Source organism: Mastigoproctus giganteus, chromosome 1 (genome assembly GCF_048544385.1).
Source record: "Mastigoproctus giganteus isolate SK-2022 chromosome 1, ASM4854438v1, whole genome shotgun sequence".
Lineage (NCBI taxonomy): Eukaryota > Metazoa > Arthropoda > Arachnida > Uropygi > Thelyphonidae > Mastigoproctus > Mastigoproctus giganteus.
In genome coordinates, this window is record NC_143575.1 from 265980719 (window position 1) to 266005074 (window position 24356).

Sequence of the window (24356 nt, forward strand, 5' to 3'; positions counted from 1 at the left end):
TCAAAAGGACAAAAGGATTGGAAATAATTCCATAAGTGAGACAAACGTGGTATTTTCTTATCGCTTCTTCAGTGGCAGCAGCTGTCTTTTCAATATGACCGTCACAAAAGGTCACAAGAGCTCTCGAGATCGGGATATATGGCTTCCGGAACTTCCAGAGTTTCACCCACCAACCTACCATTATTGCAAAAATGTGTAAATCGAGACTAGTCAGACCACGTGATCTTTTTCCACTGTTCCGCAGACCAGTCTTGGAGTTTGCAGCACCACTGTAGTTGAATCTTTCGATTTTTATAGAAGAACAGTGGCATTCGAGAAGACAGTCTGGACGATTCCTTTTACAATTTGTTGAGGCCTGGAAATTCGATACTCTAAGAACCGAACCAGGAATTTAGTGAACTGTGTGTGTTAGAATAAGAGGTCAAGTGTGCTGAAGACCACTGAAAAATTCAATTTAGGGAAACAAAGATCCCCTTCAAAAAGAACTATGCGGCGAGAGATGAAGTGTCTATACGAAAGCCACTTCTCTCAACAAAAAATCGAACGGTTCTACTGGAGTTGTACCTCCAACAGCAAGACTGGACTGTGGGACAGTGGACAAAAATCATATGTGCTGACGAGCCTCAATTTACCCTTTTTTTTTTTGCATTAATAGTAGGGTGAGAAGCGTGATGTGAACGCCATGAAGCTATTTGTGCAGACTGTCTTCTTGTATATACCACTCAAGCTATTGGAAGTAGTATCATGGTACAGATTTTGTTCTGTTAGTACGGTCTGGGTATGCTCACCGTTAGAAAGTTCTCTTACTTTCAATGAATATCTTTCTGTCTTATCGGACTAACTTTCCCTTCAGTACTTCATTTCTACCAGGATTGCGATGAATTCTTTCAAGACGAAAACGCAACCATCCACCATGCACGAATTGTATTTGAATGATTCGAGGAACATTTCCAAGATTTCCAACCCTGGCTGCCTAATTCCCCAGATGTGAATCCAATTGAGAATGTCTGGGATATGCTGGATGGAACAGTTTGGCTTCACCGTTCTCTGACAAAGCCAGACAGCAGTTGACAAATATCCTGTTGGAAGAATGGTCAAATATGGAGCTAGAAGCCCTTCGACATATAGTTCCATGCCACGAGTGTACGTGCTGTAATTTGGCCAAAAGGCAGCCCTACTAGATACTGAATAAAGGTTTATACTTTTTTACCCAGTGAGTGTATACGGATGAACAAATTTTTAAATGTTTGAAGGCATTTTGGGGTGAATAACACTGACGTCATGAGATAAGAAAAGGTTTATTACTTATCATGTTTACAGAAGAGAGAAACCTATCAAGAATGCTAAGGAATTTGAAGTGGGATTGAAAAGACAAAGAGGAATACCATGTAGCATAGTATCTGTATGTGCCCAGACTGGGCCAGTAAAATGGAAAACAATGCATTATAAGACGTGATGGTGGAATATGGTCTTTGGAGTGAAAAATCCCATGCTTTCCTGCTAAAATGGTTTTGGAATGAAGATGCAGAGGAGGTTGTGTAGCCATCACTGCTGTATTTCAGTAGCTCAGGAACGTGTTCTCTCCAGAAAGCACATGCCTTTTCACGACGTCCCTTCTTTACAGACCCAGAAGATGAATTATCGAGTACGAAATAATGCTTGTTCCGTGTTGTATAACGTGGCCATTTGTTCAGCTCCTCCGATCCATTAGGCGATATATTTGGGTCCCTAGAAAACAACAAGTCACATAATTCACAAAATTGCTAATCCTGTTGTTAGTGATATTAATAATGAAATTTTCAGGTGTAAAAGTTTAGTAAATACAAAGACTATGAGAAAAGTAGTGGAACACTGCTGTTTGTGCCTACAAAAGCAAAGTTTAATTCTCATATTGTGGGTAACAACACTGGCTTTTTATGGATGAAATGTGAGAAATTCAACAGTTGATGGAAAACAGCTTGGATTTTAGTGCAGTTGTGTTATCGCAAAGTCTTAAAGGTATGGTTACAAAGCACGAAAAATAATCACAGATAATCGAGGTTGCATTCCTTGGGAGTTCTGTAGCAATGGAACCTCGATTTTCAAAGCCGGTGGTGGTGGTGGGCACCTAACAGGTGCTTCTCGAAAATAACCTTCCCACCTTAACTAACTATTGATTTAAAATCACATTTTTTATTCACCATTCTGAATTATGCTAATGGGGGAAATCCTGGGGTTCGCTTCTCAACACATGACTATTTGAATTCACCATTCTTAACATCTTATGCGGTAGCACAGTCGTTTTAATCACCGTTTCCCCCCACTCCTGGTAGTATAGCCTGGAGTTCAACTCCCGTCAATGGGGCAGTTTGGCTTCGCCGTTCTCTGCCGAAGCCAGACAGCAGTTGACAAATATCCTGTTGGAAGAATGGTCAAATATGGAGCTAGAAGCCGTCCGACATAAGAATTTTTTTTCACAATTTTTTTTAAAATTTGTTCTCCCTGGTTTTCGCCCAGCAAACTGGCAAACTGACCACAGAACATATGCAATTTACAGATATATACACTGTGCTGCCAGTTTATTAGGTACACCTAACTAGTAGCGTGTTGAGCCTTCAGAATAGCCTGAATTTGTCTAAGCATGAATTGAACAAGATGCTGAAAACGTTGTGCAGGAATGGAGTACCATGCAGATATGAGTGTGTCAAGCAGTTCCTTGAGCTTAGACGGTGGTGTAGGCCTGCAGCGAACAGGCCTTTCCAGCTCATCCCAAAGATGTTCAATAAGATTGAGATCCAGGGACTGAGCGGTCCACTGCAGCAAAGAAAAATGTTCCTGGAACCATTCCATAGTGATTCGGACTTTGTTCACCGGCGCATTATCCTGCTGGAAGTAACCATCTGACTGAGGATAAACTGTCAACATGAACGGATGCACTTAGTCAGCAACGATTTAGGTACGATGTGGCATTCAGACGTGAATCTATGGGTATCAAGGGACCCAACGTGTACCAAGAAAACATTCCTCACACCATAACACTGCCCCAGTAGTGGCCAGACATGACGGGTCCATGGATTCACATTGTTTTTGCCGGATTCTGAGCCTTCCATCAACATGGTGCACCATGAACTTCGACTCGTCAGACCAAGAAACTGTTTTCCTATCCTCGATTGTCCAGTGCTGGTGTTGCAGTGCCCACAGGAGGCGTGCTCTCTTATTCTTCATTGATAACAAAGGTACGCGATGTGGCCGTCGGCTGTTGTTGCCCATTCGCGACAAAGTGCGACTAGTGGTCAGTTGCGATATTTTGTTCTGCACAAGGTTGTATTCTGACTTGATGTGCGACATTGTGGCCCGTCTGTTTGCTTGCACAGTTCTAGCCATCCTCCTCTGACCTCTCTCATCAACAAGCGATTTTCTTCCACAGGAGTGCCGTTGAGAGAATGTTTTCTGTTCGTTGCACCGTTCTCGATACACCCTTGAAGCTGTGGTGCGTGAAAGGTTCAGGAGAACTGCCGTTTCAAAGATGCTTTGTCCAGCATGTCATGCATCTACTACCATGCCACGTTCGAAGTCCGTTAGATCACCCTAATGGACTTCTAAGTCTGTTGGAGAGGGCGCTGACTCTCTTTAAAAATTACAGCTGTGAATTATAGGCTCCGAAAAAGCGATAAGTGTTTGCCTTTTTATTTACATAATTGTTATTTTGTATTGTACTTTATACGTAGTCTTATAGTTATAGTTACGCTGGTTATTTTTATTTTAGATAAAGAGTTTTTGTAGATTACTACTTAATATACGTAAAACCGTTGTTTCGTTCGAATCTTGCAGCCAATGTTTTTGTATAGAGTGGTAGTGAATTCAAATTTTTAATTGTGGTAACTAGACAGCTGTAACGTAAAATTATATTGCGTAATTCGCATCCCTGCATTTAGGATTCTATTAGATAGCGTAGTATTGACAATTAATTAATTAAATTTATTGATCTTCTTAATTTAAAATATCATGCCCCAGACTAGAGCAGAAAAGCAACGGGCACAAAGTGGCAGGAGTGCTGTGACTCGGGGGAAAACTGAGGGGGGAAATTCTCCAACGCATCACAGCCTAAAAAAATGTGCAACTTGTGAAATGTTTGCCGAACTCTGGAACGGAACATGATTTAGCCAAGGAGGATGTCTTTGTGTGTGCCAGGTGCAGAGAGTGTCTAGAAATTAGGCGTCAGCTCAGCGTTCTGATGGGCGTCTATGAGAGCTTGAGGTGTAGGGTAGATGCCCTCGAAGAAATTAATATGAGGGGCCGCGTCAAGCTCTCAGCTGCCGAACTCAACGCCAGAGCTCATTCCTGGGCCTCAGGCAACACAGCAGCAACCTCAAAGGCAGAATACGCTGGTCCCAAAGGAACTAGTTATTGTTGGTGACTCCATTGTCAGGGAGACGGGAAATATATTGTGTAAAAAGGATAGATGGAACAGGACAAGGGTAAGTCTGCCAGGGGCAAAAGTTGGTGACGTTGTAAAGCATATATCATCTTTTAAGGGTACAAAAGGTGATATTGTTGTACACGTTGGCACCAATGACATTCATTAAGAATAGGAGATCTGCAGATTTACTTAACAAGTACAGGTCAATGTTGCAAAAAAGTCGTGAGTCAAGGTTAAATTTGAAAGTGTCTGCAATTCTGCCCAGACACGATAGGGGGGAATACATGATGAGAGCCTTGTCAATCAATTCGGTCCTGGAGAATATGTGCAAGGCTCAAGGGATAGAATTTTTTTCAGCGTGGTCTGTGCTTGTTAACAGGAGAGACTGCTTCTACAGCGATGGGATACGCTAAAATAGAAAGGGTGCAAGAATATTTGCTGGTGCTATCGAGGCAGTGTTAGGTGGGTCGGAAAACTGCTAGCTTGGGGGGAGGATTCACAGACTAAAAGGTTAAAAGTAGCCGCAGGCAGAGGTGAAGGTGATTCTTGTACTACTTCTATTAGAATAAGCAGAGGCGTGGAGCGAGGGGTGTTGGGGGTTTCAGGGACTGATGGCAGCCATCGTGAAACAGGTGGGTATATGTGATGCGTTAGGGTAACTAATAATAAGGATAGGTACATGTACATTTGTATACTTGCATGTATATCAATGCTAGAAGTATAGTAAATAAAGTTGTTGAATTTGAAGTGCTGGTCAAGACATCAAAGGCGGATATTGTTGGGATAGCAGAGACGTGATGTTACACAGATATAAGGGATGCAGAACTGGAATTTGGGAAGTACAACGTCTACAGAAAGGATAGGCTGGATAGGAAGGGGTGAGGGGTTATGCTGTTAATTAAGAAAAACATAAAATCAAAAGAAGTGCATCCAGTTGATATAGATGAACAGTGCACTGTTGAGTCAGTTTGGTGTGACATAAGCACTGGGAAAGGAAAAATGAGAGTAGGTGTGTGTTATAGGTCTAATGAATCTGATGAGTATAATAAGAAACTGTACAGGGAAATAGAGTGGGCCAGTAAATCAGAACGTTTTATAATGGGGGATTTTAACTTCCCAGATATTGACTGGAACGTGTGTTGGTCACTCACACACTAGTCAGACTTTTGTGGATTTATTGGATGATTGTTTTCTGCAGCAGCATGCTCGAGAGGCAACAAGAGAGGGTAATACTCTTGATCTGGTTATCAGCAGTGATCATTCGTGTAGTAAGAATTTGCAGTTAAAAGAACCACTAGGTGGCAGTAATCGCAGTGTACTGAAGTGGGATTTGCTTAAAGATTTAATTACCATCAGGGGTAAAGGAAAGGGTTTTTGCTTCCGTAAAGGTGAGTACAGTGGTCTCAGACAGTTTTTAAATTCTGTACAACTGATGGGACCAACAGTTGTACAGAATTTAAATTCTAGGACCAACTGATGATGTTACCAACAGCAAATTCTAAGTGGGAAGCATTCAAGGAATTAATCGTGGATGCTACTAAAAGTTTCATACCTATTAAGAAATATTGTTCAAGGTTTAGGCCTAAATGGTTGTCAAATAAACTAATGAGACTCGTGACAGAGAAAAAAAATGCATGGGATGCATATAAATTATCAGGCGACGCAGAAGCCTATGATATATAAGCGGGTCTGTAATCAAGTCACAAAGGAGGTTAGGCAGGCGAAGGCAGATTAAGAAGATCCTTGGCAAAGGAGACTAAGAAAAACAGCAAGGATATTTCTTTACTTATATAAACTCTAAAAGGAAGGGGACGAATCTGATTGGTCTACTTGATATCGATGGTTCGACTGCTGATGATCCTGCCCAGATAGCAAACAAACTGAATGAGTATTTTGCATCTACATTCACACGTGAGGAGTTATTAAGGTTTGAAAATGGCAGAAGGTTATCAAATTGTAGCAGGATACTTAATGATTTTGTAATAACTGAGAGCAAAGTGGAGGAGAATTGTTGAAGTTAAACATAAGAAAAGCACATGGGGTGGATGGGATCTATCCAGTTATATTAAAGGAGGCCGCAAAGCAACTATGCAAACCCTTAGCCATAATTATGAGAGCATCCTTGGACTCAGGGGAGGTCCCCACGGACTGGAGATGTGCAAATGTGTCCCCAATTCACAAAGGGGGATCGAAGGGTGACACGAGTAATTACAGACCAGTTAGTTTAACTTCTGTTCCGGGTAAAATTATGGAGTCACTGGTTAAAGGTGCATTGCAGGATCATCTAGACAAGACTGCAGTAATAGTTAAGACACAGCATGGGTTTGTTAAGGGACAGTCTTATCTGACAAATTTGATAGAATAGTATGATGTAGTTACAAAGGAGCTGGATGCAAAAAATAATTTCAATATCATATACTTGGATTTCAGGAAAGCTTTTGACACTGTTGCGCATGGAAGACTATTCTACAAATTTGAGCAGAATGGTATTAAGGGTAAGTTGCTGCAATGGATAAAAGGATGGTTGAGGGGGAAAAGACAGAGGGTGGTAATCAATGGGTGTTGCTCTTCGTGGACTAATGTTATTAGTGGAGTCCAACAGGGTTCGGTGTTGGGTCCACTGTTGTTTTGCATATTTATCAATGATATTGATGAAGGTATATCAGGCTTAGTATCGAAGTTTGCAGATGATACAAAGGTTGGCAGAGTTCTTAATGACAGTAATGGCAGTGTGCTACAGGATCTAGATAATTTGGGCAGATGGGCTAAGAAGTGATAACTGAAGTTTAACCTTTACAAATGCAAAGTACTGCATATGGGTAGAAGTAACCCCAGAGAAACGTACCAACTGCGTGGTACTACACTTAAGGTGGTAGAAAATGAAAAAGACCTGGGAGTAATTGCGCAGTCAGATATGAAGTTTTCTGAGCAATGCAGACAGGCTGCCAGAGCAGGTCATGGGGTTTTGTCAATGATATATAGGAATTTTGCTAGCAGGGAAAAGGAGGTGATTATCCCTCTGTATAAGGCAATGGTCAGGCCACGCCTTGAGCACTGCGTACAGGTCTGGAGGCGTCATTTATGAAGGATGGAGTTTTGCTTGAGCGTGTACAGAGAAGGGCAACAAGATTGGTGAGGGGAATAAAAGGATCCTCTTACCAGGAGAGGCTTAAGTTCTGCAAATTGCAGCAGCTGGAGACTAGGCACCTGCGATGTGATCTGATTGAGGTGTATAAGGCCTTGAATGGCTTGAGCACGCTGAATTCTGATGGGATCCTTCCACCTGTTCAGATTACGAACCTAAGGGGGCATAAATTGAAATTGAGGAAGGACAGATGTAGATTAGATGTGCGGAAATTTGCCTTTAGCCAGCGGGTGGTTAATTGCTGGAACAAACTTCGATCTGTTGTTGTGAACGTTGATAGCTTAAACAAATTTTAGGAGGAACCGGACAAATATTTAGAGGGGATTGTTTTGTAATTTTTTTTTTTTTTTTTTTTTGACTGATGCTACATAAGCTCATACGCTTGCTTTCTTGCATCACATGCCGCTACTACTACTACTACTACTCCTTTTTCCCATTCTATGTACGGTTTGCGCTTAACTGATACTAGAAAGGTTGTTCTGCTGCATTTATATCCACAACTGTGGTCATGTGACTTGCAACATTGGTGGGACAATGTTGGTACACCCCTGTGGGCACCGCAGGGGTGTACCTAATAAAGTGGCAGCACAGCATGTATATATATATAATTTTTTGATAATAGTTTAAGTAAATTAGTTACGTGCTGTTTAATAGTATATTATGTTAGATTTCCGATCTGGATTATATTGCATAAAATATTTATAAATTGTTCCTATTATATTTATATATATATTTACAGAAATATATATTTTTTTCAATGTTTCGGCAAAATATATATATATATATATATATATATTTGATGAAACATTGAAAGCTCAAGGCGCAAGTGGGCAATTACTTTTGAACATGTAGTGCGCATACGCTGCACATAGTGTAATTGTTTTATGATTAGTTATTTGTGTATATTTGTTATCCATTAGCATTTTTTTTAAATTCACTCATTTATTCACACACACACACACACAAACAATATATACAATCTCAAGATTTATATAGATCAATTTACAAGATTTATTAAATACACCAATTAGATTTATTTATATAGATCAATTAGATTTATTTACATATAATTATATTCTCTCTCTAGATATCTCTAAACATGTGTGTGGGTGGGTGTATATGTGTGTTCTTGAATCGGGGTGGCTCCCGGGCATAAGCCCATCTCCTCCTTGATAATCTGTGATGGTGTAGGAACCCTACATAGCGGGCCTAAAATATATATATGAAAGAAAAGTGGAAGTTTAAGTGTGTGTTCTGTTGGGTGTGTCAGGCCACTTCACCACCATGGAGCAACCATCATCTGGGGATTATACCATCACTGTATGTGCATATAGCACAAATACCGCACCCACCGGAAGTAGTGCAATACCGGTGGGTGCCTGCAGCCCGCACTCAGGTCGCCCAAACCTGAAAGCGAGCAAAAAAAAAAAAAAAAAAATAGTAGAACCTCTGTTAATTTAATCAATTTTAACCCTTCAAATGAAAAGCCTATATGAGGCAAACAATTTTGAATAGAATTATAGAGAACATTAAAATATTTCCATAATACTATTAACAAGGGATTCAAGTGTTGCTGTGGGGACCCCAGGGTTTACCCCATTAGCCGCTTTTGTACATCATGTGAAGAGGCTTTCGCCATATCCGGTCATATGTATGAGTGCATTGTGGGTAAGTTTTGTGTAGTGTTCTGTTGTAGTGTTATATGACTGGCGCCTGGCATCTTAGCAGATGTGAAGCGGCAATACCTGGTCACTACGTCCTACCCCCCATCCCCGACAGGTGGAGGCGTGCCAGAAAAACATGGGGCAAAGTCCTAGGAGAGCCCAAATAAGAGCAATAAAAAGGAAAGGGTTACAGAAGGAGAAGTTTGAGAACTGTATAATACTATTAGCAGAAAAAAAAATTCAATCAGTAATGTGTATGTTGGTTCGTTGGTTGCTATAGGGTTCTACGCGCATCAGAAACTTGGACCATATTGCATCCTATATAATATATCTGTAAATTGCTTCTGCGGTCGATTTACTGGAAGAAAAACCCGAGGTTCCGGGAGAAAAAAATCATGCTATCCTTGACCGACTAACTCAGTCACCTTGTGAAAAAGGCCCATAAAAATTCCTCACATAATCGACGAGACTAGAACTCACGTAAATGAATGGCTCACGCACACATCCACGAGGGTGTGTGCGTGAGCCATTCATTTCCTCATTATGTAGAGTCGAGAGTGACATAATGAATGATGAAGAAAGAACAAAATAAAAGAAAACCGAATGGAATTTCAAGCACATTTATTATGTAATTTAGTGGTTATAGAGGAATTGAATTCCATATGTATAATATATCGCGCATCAGGTATTTTGTAAAGATACAATCATCTGACAGTTCTTCTTAAAGAATTTCTTAATATGGATGTGAATTATGTTATAAAATAAAAACAATACGAGTAAACGAGTTTTTTGAGTAAATTTTCAAAAGCAGCTCTTTAAGTGAAACCATCCATGCGTGAAAGTAGACACTCAATTAAAATATATTAAATTCCTTTGAATTTCGTGCAATGTTTGAGTGGTCCGTTAAATTTCAGTAAATATTTTTTCTAAGTCGCCAAAATTTCTCCTATTTCATAATTTTGTTAATAAACTTAATTAAAATAACGTTGAAAGTATTTATATTATAACTTCAATTGTCAAAATAGTTATACACTGTAGCGCAAAAGGTTTAGGAAACAACAGAAATTTTGGAGACTTAGAAAATATTCAAATTATTATTATATTAGGGCCACCCGTAATTTTTTACATATACCTTTATATATTATGTCTGTAAATTGCGTGTGTTCTCTGGTCGAGTTTGGACGAAAAATTTTCATTTTAAGTCATATGGCTTACGTATATTTCATGGCTGACCCGACAGAGGCAGAATGCAAAGATTAAGCAGTATGATAACTTACTGAGGTCGAGTAGGTATATAATCGTAGAGAAGGTCTGCACTGCAGAGGAGGGTAATAAAAAGTATAACGAAAATCTGTTCTGGAGTATTTATGTTATAAGATAGCGACCCCGTGTGTAATAAAAATTAAAATCATATAAAGTAAAATTAAATTACACTTGCTACCCTACGTGTCATCAGTTAGAAACTAAGTTAGATTAAATAGGGGTAGGCATTAAACACGTGTAGCAATGTTTCTCAGGGTAGAAAGGAGTAACAAGCTTGCAAAAGTAGCGTTAAATAGTCGCTAATCTTTGTTTAAGTGAGAACAGTGTTTGCAGCAATAAAGGAGCATCTCGAATATTGCGTTCGATAAACTAATGGCTCACGAGAAAAAATATATAGAAAGGTAGGAAAGCATAAAGAATATAGAAGAAGACACAAATAGATCTTGTTCGGGGTTGCTATTCCCGTTCCTATAGTAGGACCCTGAACATAGTTCTGTGAACATACTTCAGGGTCTAAGCCAGTTATGTGGTATATAATAATAAAAAGATAAAGTTAAAAAATAAATGAATAATAAAAAATAAAATAATAATATACTCCTTGGTTAGCCAATCGATGGGTACAAGTTTTCTACGTTTGTAAGACACCAAAGAGGCTGAAAGTATAGACTATACATTATGCACAAGCCTAACAGCTATAGATTATCAATTAGCCATGATGTTATTGATATCAATGGTGTAGTTAATCAACTTTTTATATTCGATAATAAGGAGTGCTTTTTTGATTTGGTAATACAGGTAGGCTGTAGGAAACTGGTTGTATAGAAGCTTATTATAGAAGTTTCTGATAATGCCAACTATCAATTTTTTGCTATTGCATATAGTAGCTATTCTGATGCATTGAGACAGGATGATATTAGCAAGTATCTTTTTGGAGATATTAGAATGCTAATGCGTGAAGTTAAAGACATTGAAGTTGAAGGCTTCCCGTTTATTGTATATGTTGACTGTGGTCTGAGGGTTATTAAGATCTATATCTAAATCAATGTAGTTGGCTGCAAGGTTATTAGCATTAGCATTAGCATTAGCATTAGTAGAGGCATATGATGCAAGAAAGCAAGCTTATTCAGCATCAGCCAAAAAAAAAAAAAAAAAAAACCCTCTCTCATTTCACCCCTCCGTTCGTTCGAAATACCTGTCCAGTTGAGCTTTAAATTTGTTTAGGCTATCAACTTCAACAACAAGTGATGGAAGTCGGTTCCACCAACCAACCACCCGCTGGCCAAAGGCAAATTTCCGCACATCTATTCGACATCCGTCCTTCCTCAATTTGAATTTATGCCCTCTCAGGTGATTATTCTGAGAAAGATGAAGAATCCCATTGGCATTGAGCATGCTCAAACCATTCAAAGCCTTATACACCTCTATCAGATCACCTCGCCGGTGCCTAGTCTCCAGACTCTGTAATTTGCAAAACTTAAGCCTTTCTTCGTAAGAGCAACCCTTTGTTCCATTTACTAATCTTGTTGCCCTTCTCTGTACCCGTTCCAGCAGCTCTACATCCTTCTTGAAATGAGGCCTCCAGACCTGTATACAGTACTCAAGATGTGGCCTAACCATTGCCTTATACAAGGGAATAATCACCTCCTTATCCCTGCTAGAAAAATTCCTGTATATCATCGACAAGACACCATGAGCTACTCTTGCAGCTCGTCTGCACTGCTCAGAGAACTTCATATCTGCCTGCACAATTACCCCCAGGTCCTTTTCATTCTCCACCACTGTCAGTGTAGTACCGCAGAGTTGATACATTGCTCTGGGGTTACTGTTACCCATATGTAGTACTTTACATTTGTCAATGTTAAACTTCATTTGCCACCTCTCAGCCCATCTGTTCAACCTTTCCAGATCCTGTTGCAGCAGCATAGCGTCAGTAGTGTCCTTAACGACCCTGCCAACCTTTGTATCATCTGCAAACTTAGACATTAAACTTGATATCCCATCATCAATATCATTCATAAACACCGAAAACAACAATGGACCCAACACTGAACCTTGAGGAACTCCACTAATAACATAAGTCCACGTTGAGCAGTGTCCATTGATTACCACTCTCTGTCTTCTGCCACTCAACCATCCCCTTATCCATAGCAGCAATTTGCCTCCAATGCCACACTGCTCCAATTTGTGCAGCAGTCTTCCATGTGCAACAGTATCAAAAGCCTTTCTAAGATCCAAATATATAATATCAAAGTTATTCCCTGCATCCAGTTCTTTTGTGACTACATCATAGTATCCAATCAAATTGGTCAGGCAAGACCTGCCCTTAACAAAACCATGCTGCGTCTGAGCTATAACTGAATTCTTGTCTAGATGATCCTGCAGTGCTTCTTTAACCAGTGCCTCCATTAATTTACCTGGAACAGAAGTTAAACTATCAGGTCTATAATTACTTGTGTCAGCCTTTGATCCTCCTTTGTGAATTGGGGTTACATATGCACATCTCCAGTCTATGGGTACCTCCCCTGAGTCCAAAGAAGCTCTCATAATTATGGCTAGGGGTTTGCATACTTCCTTTGCTGCCTCCTTTAATATAACTGGATAGATCCCATCCATCCCAGGTGCCTTTTTTATGTTTATCCTCAACAATCTCTCCTCCACTTTCCTCTCAGTTATTACAAAATCATCCAGCTCACTGCCAATGTTTACTTTACCTACATCATTCTCCTTCCTGAATAACTCCTCATGCGTGAATGTAGATGCAAAATACTCGTTTAGATTGTTAGCCACCTGAGCAGGATCCTCAACTGTTGAACCATCAATATCCAGTGGACCAATCTGATTCATCCCTTTCCTTCTCGAGTTCAAGTATGTAAAGAACTCCTTTCTGTTTTTCTTTGCATCCTTTGCCAAGGATTTTTCGTAGTCTGCCTTTGCCTGCCTAATCTCCTTTGTGACTTGGTTACAGACCAACTTATATCTATCATAGGCTTCCATGTCACCCATTAATTTGTATGTATCCCATGCATTTTTCTTCTCTGCCACATGTCTCATTAGTTCATCTGACATCCACTTAGGCCTAAACATTGAACAATATTTCTTAGTTGGTATGTAAAGCCTGGTAGCCACCAAGATTAGTTCCTTGAATGCTTCCCATTTTGAGTTTGCTGTTGGTAACATCATCAGTTGGTCCCACTGCATAGAATTTAAATACTGTCTCAGACCATCATAGTCGCCTTTACGAAAACAAAAACCCTTCCCTTTACCTCTGATGGTAGTTACCTCCTTGAGTAAATCCCACTTCAACACACTGTGATCACTGCCACCTAGTGGTTCATTTATCTGCAGGTTCTTAATGCATGAAGAATCACTACTGATAATCAGATCAAGAGTATTGCTCCCTCTTGTTGCCTCACGAACATGATGATGTAGAAAACAATCATCCAATAAATCCACAAAAGCCTTGCTAGTGTGCGAGTGACCAACCCACAAATTCCAGTCAATATCTGGGAAATTAAAATCCCCCATTATAAGACTCTCTGATTTACTGGCCCATTCTATTTCCCTGTACAATATATTATTATACTCACCAGAGTAAGAAATTTATTATAGTTACACACAGAGCGTACAAATAAAGAAGAAGATTTTTGATTTCCCTATGCTTATGTCACACCAAACTGACTCGACACTGCCCTGTCCATCGATGTCAACTGGCTGCACTTCCTTTGACTTTATGTGTTTCTTAATTAATAGCATAACCCCTCCTCCCCTCCTGTCCTGTCTATCCTTTCTATATACATTGTATTCCCCAAATTCCAGTTCCGCATTACTTATATCTGTGTGACACCACGTCTCTGATATCCCAACAATATCTGCCTTTGATGTTTTGAGCAATACCTCAAATTCATCAAATTTATTTACCAAACTCCTAGCATTGGTGTACACGCAGGTATACATGCACCTGTTTCTATTCTTAGCTACCCTAACACAACCCATGTGTTTACTTGTAACGCAATGACTACCAGCAGTCTCTGAAATATCCTGCATCTTGTTTTTCAGACTTCTGCTCATTTGAATAGAAGCAGTGCAAGAATCACTTCCACCTCTGCCAGTGGCTACTGTTAATCTATTAGTCCTTGTATCCCCCCCAACTAGCAGTTTTCCGACCCACCTAACACTGCCTCGACAGCATCAGCAAAAATTCTTGCACCCTTTCTATTTAAGTGTATCCCATCCCTGTAGAAGCAATGTCTCCTGTTAACAAGTACAGTCCAGGCTGAAAAAAATTCTACCCCTTGAGCCTTGCACAATCCCTCCAGGGCCGAATTGATCGACAAGGCTCTCATCATATACTCCCTCCTATCGTGTCTGGGCAGAATTGCAGACACTTTCAAGTTCAACCCTAATTCACGGCTTTTTTTCAACAGTGACCTGTACTTGCTAAGTAATTCCGCCGGTCTCCTACTCTTAATATCATTAGTGCCAACGTGTACAACTATATCACCTTTTGTGCCCTTAAAAGATGATATCCGCTCTACAACGTCATCAACCTTTGCCCCTGGCAGACATACCCTGGTCCTATTCCACCTATCCTTTTTACAAAGCATGTTCCCCGTTTCCCTGACAATAGAGTCACCAACAACTACTAGTTCCTGTGGGACCAGCGCATTCTGCCTAGGGGGCTGCTTCTGTGTTGCCTGATGACCAAGTGCAAGCTCTGGCGTTGATGTGGGCAGCTGAGAGCTTGATGGGCCCCTCAATTTATTTCCTTCGAGGGCATGCACCCTGTCCTTCAAGGTCTCATAAAGGCCCATAACAACGCTGAGTTGTCGCCTAATTTCCTTGCACTCCTTACATCGTGCACACACAAAGACATCCCCCTTGGCAGTATCATGTCCCGTACCCGACTGCTCCGCAAACATCAAGCAAACAGTGCATTTTAATAGACTGTGATTCAGAGGGCAACTGCCCCCCTCAGTTCTCCCCTGAATCACAGCACTCCCATTAGCTTGAGCCTTTTGCTTTGCTGCTCTGGTCAGAGTCATGATTCCAATTTAATTCAATAAAATTTAAAACAAAAATTAAATCCTTAAGTTATATCCCAAAACAGTTATGTTATATATATATATATATATATATATATATATATTTTTTTTTTTTTTTTTGGTATCTAGTGTTCCCTTTATACAACTTCCGTATCACGTGTACCACTATAGTTATGTATTAATTATTTGTTACGATTAAGTCGTTATATATATTTATAGAGTTAAAAATACAATTTAACTGACAATAAAGTTTATCAAGATTAATAGATTTACTGATTAATTGACAATATTATATTATGCACTATACGACACTAAGCTTATCCTATCGTGTAAAAATGGCGGGAATTCACGAACGGTATTTCTACGGACTCATAAGTATTGATTAGCTTCGAAATTATTATTGGTTTTCTCCAAGGTGATTTCTTCAGGATATATATTGGCAATGTCTTGTAGGAAGCTGGGGCAATTTGCTACAAAAAAATCATTTATGTACCTAAACAAGCAGATATCCGGAGGTAGTGCAAGTACAGGTATAGATTTGCAATGATGCAACTGGCAGGGCTACCCATAGGGGTACCTATGGTAAACTGTTTTACCATTAAAAATGTAATTATTGGAAATGCACAATTTCGTTAAGTTGTTCCAATATGTTGGTTTGTAGTCTATTATATGCCTGTATTTATTATACAGCTTATTTAGGACAAGCTTTACAAGACGTGGAGTGAATAGTACTTTGAGAAGTACGTGCAGTGAAATGAAAAGAAAAGGAAAAATTCTGTTAATTCTAGAAATGGAAATCTAACGCCCCCGAAATATAGAGCATTGTATACGTTAATTAACTTATTATTTTTGAAGTTTAATGAAAGCATTAATGAATAAAGACAATCCTCAGCTCTAATGTCATGGATTATTTCAGATATGGCTCACAATTTCCGTTAGAGATATCACTTCCAGTTATTGTCGTATGTCTTCGAGAACAAACTGAAATGTGTAAATGTTTATCTACAAGCACGAAGACGTGCAGGGGGAAGACCTTTGGAGCTCTTTTTCTAACATGTACCCCTAAGTACTTGTGTCGCATACGTCTGAAATCGTATAGAAAAATAACTAATTCATATATTTCATCTTTGCAGCTTCAAGATGTCTTTGATTAAGGAAGAATGAGTCCAGATAATTCTTCTCGTAGGAATCGGAGTCAGAGAGAGAGAGAGAGAGTCGCAGCAAAATTTAACAGACTGCATCCATATCGAGGGGCAGTAACACAGAGCTGTGTTAGCAAACTTGTTGCAAAGTTTAAGAGAACAGGATCCATAGAGAATAAACGCAGTGAATCTTAGAATTCTTAGAACGATGCCACTGGCATCCTCGCTTATTTATGCAGAAGTTCCAAAACGTCTCTTTGATGATTATTCTTTGTTCTCTGCAAAATCTGAAACTTCAGATCTTGCTGAAATTTAGCGAAAATATTCTAGACCGACGGATGGAATATTGTGAATGGGCTTGAGAACAATATGCTCAAAATGCAAATGTTCTGTCTCCAATTCTGTTTGCAGATGAGGCTGTTTTTTATGGAAATGGTGAGGTAAATCGACAGAACACTCGCTACTGGTCTCAAGACAACCCTCACTGGTTTACTCTTTCAAGGGAACATGGTGCTACATGTGTAATGGTATGGTGTGGCATGTGAAAAGACCACATCATAAGCCCCATCTTTTTTCAAGGAAATGTCAATGCAGGCGGCTATTTACGTATGCTCAATGAGGAAACATCCCCCAGTGTTTTGAAAGAGGATGTAGATTTTCCAAAATGGTTCTAACAAGATAACATGGTTCTCCTGCACAGTTTCCTGGTAATCGGATAGGACGTCGAGGGACTGTAGAATGGTCAGCGAGAAGTGGATCTCACACCAATAGATTTTCTTTTCTGGGTTCACTTGAAGGCACTGGTTTACGCCGAGAAAATTCAGAGATAGACAATTTGCGGCAGCGCATTATTAAAGCAAGCAACACCATTACTGCTGACCTCATTACCGTGTGCTTGTTGACTGGGTGTCTCTTTTGAATATGTGTATCAGCAACAATAGGGGACACATTGAGTACGTTCTGTGAATAAAAGTGTTTGTATTGCCATTTGTTATTTTTCCTTGTAACTCCAGACTAATGTAACGCCCTGTTAATGTTTTTACAGCTGCGCAGGGAGCTTTTGAATTATCCGGTATGTATAGTTTCATATCAATGGACTCTTTGATTCTACATTTCAACTTAAACTCGAACCAGTTAGGTATATCAAAGAAGAATATAAAAAAAAAACCATTGTTAAATAATCGATTAGACTGCTTACCCTGTCCTTGCAAAGTTAGCCCAATATCTCATCATTCGGCGGGATAAATCAATGTCATCAGGAGTAGCTTCTCTGAACAATGGAGTAAGAAAAGAACCAAAAACGAAACTAATTTCACTTGTATGACTCGATCCCACCCAATCTGGAAACTTGAAAGAAAATGCAGGTTGTGGTCTGCCATCGAATCTGTACATATAGATATCATTCTCAGACTTGGCATAGTCATGAGCAAATTTATTAGTGGGACAGACGAACTGGGTATCTCCTATTAGTTGATCAAGTCCATGAAAGTAGTTAACATCTACCCAATCTGTATATTCATAAATAATTGACTTCTGATTCACCTCGCTCTGATGAGGAAAAAGTGATCGCACAGCAAGCGCTAAATCATCACGTGACATCGAAACAGCACTAGGAAAATTGTAAAGTTCAGGAAACATAAGTGGGACAAAAGTACTTCCTTCGTTTAAATTAGTGCCAATAAGTATACCTGTATTCCTAAAATCTTTTTTATTTAGTAATATTTTTGGATCTTCGATAATGAAATTACCATCGAGAACGGGAGCAAATGCTGTATCGAAATTGTGCCTTAATTTCAATGCTTCTTCAACTATAGCGTTTGGATTTTTATTCCAGAGGCATTCTAAAATGACATCAAGGTCATTTTCGTCATCTGTACAGTTTAATGCTTTTGCTAATCGAATTCCTTGATTGAAACTCTTTTTCCTGTCGTGAATTGCCCATGGCGATGATGGCGTTCCACTCTGCATGATCGCTCTGTTGAAAAGGTTTCTACTGAATGGAGACAGCAGGTGAAATCCTACACATGCTGACCCTGCACTCTGTCCAAACAGTGTGATGCTTTCGGGGTTTCCTCCAAAGTACGCAATATTCTCTCGAACCCAGCGAATTGCCATCGACTGGTCAAGTAATCCTACATTTCCTGGTGCATCTGAATGATTTAAATAAAGAAAGCCAAAAGGTCCGAGTCGATAATTCATGGCTACTACAATTACATTTTCCTCCGAAACGACACCTTGTGCATCATAAATGATCATTCCTGCAGACCCAAACTCAAATCCCCCTCCGTGTATCCATACTAAAACTGATACATTTTGTGGTGAAGGGTTTGGTCTCCATACATTTAAAGTTAGGCAATCTTCACTAGAAATTTTTGGAGATAAAAATTTCATACCCATATTCGCTCTTTTATTTCCCAAGGATATTTTCTGAATACATTTTCTGCGTTTTTTCGTAGCGTCGAATACTTCCTTCCATTCATCTGCTGGTACAGGGGGACTAAAACGATGCTTTCCTAGCGGTGGTTTGGCGTAAGGTATTCCAATAAAAGCCTGCACAGGTTTGCCTTCTATTGTGTTAATCAGTTTTCCCTTCACACGTCCAGTTTTGGTTTCTACAATCAGATCCTCGATTTCTGCATGGACTCTATGACAGAGATAAGTCCAAATGATTATCATTATGGGAAATTGTCTCCAGTGCATGAAATTGGCGTAACATCCTTCTGTGACATTCATTTTCTGAACTTTGTTTCCACAGTCGAAGAAATGATTGTCTGAAAAGAAAAACATATTTCTTGTAGAGTGAGGAAGACAAACAGGCAATAACTTGAAGAATGATTCAGAATATTCAGCATTTATGTGTCTTACGAATGCCTCCTTTATGTGTTTAATATGTTCTGTATTGTACATTGGGAGCCGTGGCATCTATCATTCTGATAGGCAATGATAGGTGACACTGCTCATTGTGGTAGTGAACGGGTCAACTATCTTGCAATTTTTCGGTTGTTTAAGCAAAGCGGTTGACTCAGTCCCTCATGAAAGGTTGCTGTATAAGCTGCAACATGTTGGACTTACTGGAAAGATTCTAAGGCGGATTGCTGAGTGCCTGCAGGACAGAACGCAGAGGAGGGTTGAGATTAATAGATATTCCTCAGATTGGTGAAAGTTCAGAAGAAGCGTCTCCCAGAACGTTGGTTCTTGGACCACTGTTGTTTCAGATTTTCATAAACGACATTGAAGAAGGAACAGAAGGCGTGATGTCAAAATTTGCAGACTGCGTAAAGATTTGTAGAGTTGTTAATGATCAGTGACAAGCAGCGCTCCTTCAGGATGGCTTCAAAAATGGTCAGAAAATCGGCAGCGATGTTTTAATGCAATAAAATGAATGGTCTTATACTTGGGGAGCAGCAACCCCAAAATAAATGATACATTGGTGGAGTTAAATCGAAAACAGTGGAGGAAGAAAGGGATCTGGGATTTTATCATATGGGCAGATATTAAGTTTTCTGAAAAGTGTAAACAGGCAGCCAGGAAACCCCTGATGTCCTATCGATGATTTATCGAACAATACCGTGTAGAGATAGGAAGGTCATAGTCTCACTGCCTAAGGCAGTTGTAAGACCGCATTTGGAATACCGTGTCCAAATATGGGGACCTTATCTGAAAAAAAGATATTGAGTTTCTTGAAAGGGTCCAAAGACGGGCAACTCGCATGATGAGATTGTCAAAAGGTCGACCATATGTGGAAAGCCTCTGAGCGTGTGGTTTTAGGGCTTGCTATTTGTTTTCATTATAATTTCCTCATTCCAGTGTCACAGCACGTTATAATTTGCTGCTTAGCAAATATTTTGAAAGTAGCCGCATATCAAAAAATTTCACTCAAATCCATTCACTGGAAGTCTAATTATTTTATTACTTTTCTTCTTATTATTAATTATCTTACGCATTTTTAAACATATCTAAAAATCAAATAATTGCAAAAAAAAAAAGTCTATCTTTAGCAATCAGACAAGCTGAAACTATATACATTTTAGAGTTCATTTGATAAATTTTGCTGGGACCAGTGACGAAAATTATAATACTGGTATGTTATTTGCATTTATAATCACTTATAAAAATTAAAAACATTTCTAAGGATAAGTAATATATAATTTTATATATAAATAACAATTCTGTAAGTTACAAAGATAGAGGTTATAGAGGGTGAATTTAAAATTGATATGCGCAGCTGAGTACTAGAATAAAGAATCAGAAGGAAGAGATCAGTTTTTTTGATTGTGTGAGCGCGCACGCGCAGGTATTGCCAAAACTAAAGTTGTGAGGTGTCAGAATGTTGTATCCGTGATTGCACATATTCTTCTGTCTTCATATTCGAACGAAAAACACGAGTTTCGAGGGCTGTTGTAGGACGCTGATTACAACTACTGTGCTACCACGACGGACTCAACACCGAACCCTAGCGGACTCCACTAATAACATTAGTCCACGAAGAGCGGTGTCCATTGATTACTACTCTCTGTCTTCTCCCCCTCAACCACCCCTTTATCCATAGCAGCAATTTGCCTCCAATGCCACACTGCTCCAATTTGTGCAGCAGTCTTCCATGTGCAACAGTATCAAAAGCCTTTCTAAGATCCAAGTATATAATATCAAAATTATTCCCTGCATCCAGTTCTTTTGTGACGGCATCATAGTATCCAATGAAATTGGTCAGGCAAGACTTCCCCTTAACAAAGCCATGCTGTGTCCGAGCTATAACTGAAGTCTTGTCTTGATGATCCTACAATGTTTCTTTAACCAGTGCCTTCATAAATTTTCCTGGAACAGAAGTTAAACTAACAGGTCTATAATTACCTGTTTCTCTCTTTGTCCTCCTTTGCGGACTGGGGTCACATTTGCACATCTCCAGTCCATGGATACCTCCCCTCAGGTACCCATGAACTGGAGAGTCCAAGGAAGCGCTCATAATTATGGGTAAGGGTTTGCTTACCTCCTTTGCTGCCTCCTTTAATATATAAATGGATAGATCCTATCCACCCCAAGTGCCTTTCTTATGTTTAACATCAACTATTTCTCCTCCACTTTACTCTCAATTATTGCAAAATCATTTAGCCTCCTGTTAGAGTTTGATAAACCTCTGGCCTCTACTTCCCCACACAGTTCCTCATGTGTGAATGTAGATGCAAAATACCTATTCAGTTTGTTAGTTACCTCAGAAGTATCATCAACAGTCGAACCATCGATATCAAGTGGACCAATCTGATTCATCCCCTTCCTTTTAGCGTATACATACGTAAAGACGTCTTTGCTGTTTTTCATAGCACCTTTTGCCAAAGATTTCTCGTAATCTGCCTTCGCTTGCCTAACCTCCTTTGTGACTTGATTACAGACTAGCTTATATCTATCATAGGCTTCTGTGTCGCCTGATAATTTACATGCATCCCATGCATTTATCTTGTCTGCCACAAGTCTCATTAGTTCATTTGACATCCATTTTGGCCTAAACCTTGAACAATATTTCTTAGTATGAAAAGCCTAGTAGCTTCCAACATTAATTCCTTGAATGCATTTAGCATTAGCATTAGCATTAGTAGAGGAATTTGATGCAAGAAAGCAAGCTTATGCAGCATCAGCCAAAAAAAAAAAAAAAAAAACCCACTTCCACTTCACCCCTCTGTTCGTTCAAAATACCTGTCCAGCTGAGCCTTAAACTTATTTAGGCTATCAACCTCCACCACAAGGGATGGCAGTCTGTTCCACCAACCAACCACCCGCTGGCTAAAGGCAAATTTCCGCACGTCTATCCTACATCTCTCTTTCCTCAATTTGAATTTATGCCCTCTCAGGTGATTTTTCTGAGCTAGAGGAAGAATCCCATCAGCATTGAGCATGCTTATACCATTCAAGGCTTTATACACCTCTATCAGATCACCTCGCTGGTGCCTAGTCTCCAGACACTGTAATTTGCAAAACTTAAGCCTTTCTTCGTAAGAGCACCCCTTTGTTCCATTCACCTTAATGCCCTTGTCTGTACTCGTTCCAGCAGCTCTACATCCTTCTTGAAATGAGGCCTCCAGACCTGTATACAGTACTCTAGCTGTGTCCTGACCATTGCCTTATACAATGGAATAATCACCTCCTTATCCCTGCTGGAAAAATTCCTGTATATCATTGACAATACTCCATGAGCTACTCTTGCAGCCCGTCTGCACTGCTCAGAGAACTTCATATCTGCCTGCACGATCACCCCCAAGTCCCTTTCATTCTCTACCACTGTCAGTGTAGTACCACAGAGTTGATACGTTGCTCTGGGGTTGCTGTTTCCCATGTGTAGTACTTTACATTTGTCAATGTTAAACTTCATTTGCCACCTCTCAGCCCATCTGCTCAACCTTTCCAGATCCTGTTGCAGCAGCATAGTGTCAGTAGTGTCCTTGACAACCCTGCCAACCTTTGTGTCATCTGCAAACTTGGACATTAAGCTTGATATACCATCATCAATATCATTTATAAATACAAAATGCTTCCCATTTTGAATTTGCTGTTGGTAACATCATCAGTTGGTCCCACTGTATAGAATTTAAATACTGTGTCAGACCACCGTAGTCACCTTTACGAAAGCAAAAACCCTTCCCTTTACCACTAACGGTAGTTACATCTTGAAGTAAATCCCATATCAATACACTGTGATCGCTGCCACTTAGTGGTTCCTTTATCTGTAGATTCTTAATGCATGAATAATCGCTTTTTCTGAATAATAAAATTTCTGATGTCTCCTACTTCTCATTATGTCTAAGAAGATATAGAGTAAAGCAAGAGTAAATTTGCTAAAACAGTCCCATATTTAGAACACTGGATTAATCAACTTGAATTTCAAAATTCTTTTAATGTCTTACTATAATAAACAAGGTATTCCCATAAATGAATTTTTTCACATCATAACCTTATTTATCATTCTGTGACTTTTATTACATTTTTTACTGTTGGAAATTGAGGTTTTTCATCCTTTAAAACACTTATAACAACCCAAGAACGTACAGAAATTCAAATTTTACAGCAAATTAACAACCAAATAACATGACTAAAACAGCTTAAATTTACTGATAAGACAAGAATATTACTTACTTTCATACGACAAACCGTTTCGATTTACTTGTACCAAGCACCATTCTCGTGATGATACTACTTTAGAATATCCCGTTTTATATTTTTATGCTTCTTAATTTCCTCAATTTTCAGATACTCTGTCCTTCTACAATTCTTCTGACTAATATGATTACTATACTTTACCCAAAATCCTTCATCGTCTAGAGATGCTAATGATAGACCCATTTTACTTTATAACATTCAGCTATCTGACTAATAGTTTCAGAGAATTTTTTTGAATAAGCGTGATTACAGATTGTTTTGTTCAATTATTAACATGATGGAATACTAAGTACAAGGTAATCTAAGCCAATAAAACGAAAGGTCTTATAGCGTGTGGCACGCAATAATAAACTTTTTTTTTTTACTTAAGGTCTAAAACGTTTTGTGGAAATATGTTAACGCGTAAAGCATGGCAGTAATCCAACTGATTGAATATAAATTGCAAAATTAATCCAAGATGGAGCAATGTTGAAGCAACGTTGTTTTCTCAGTGAAAATTATTCTCCGACCAGCTCATATGTACATAATAAAAGCATCTGGATAAGAATTCACCAC

General features: G+C 39.3%; 1 protein-coding gene across 1 annotated transcript; it reads right to left on the reverse strand.

The window, feature by feature from the left end:
• Positions 1–1343: 1343 nt before the first annotated feature.
• Positions 1344–23800, reverse strand: LOC150091942 (cholinesterase-like). Its single transcript, XM_090370390.1, has 3 exons — positions 23778–23800; positions 17854–19426; positions 1344–1728 (listed from the first exon to the last, which is right to left on the reverse strand). Exons 2-3 carry the CDS (start codon positions 19386–19388, stop codon positions 1344–1346), a joined length of 1920 nt encoding a protein of 639 aa, XP_090226516.1. The 5' UTR covers positions 19389–19426; positions 23778–23800.
• Positions 23801–24356: the final 556 nt, after the last annotated feature.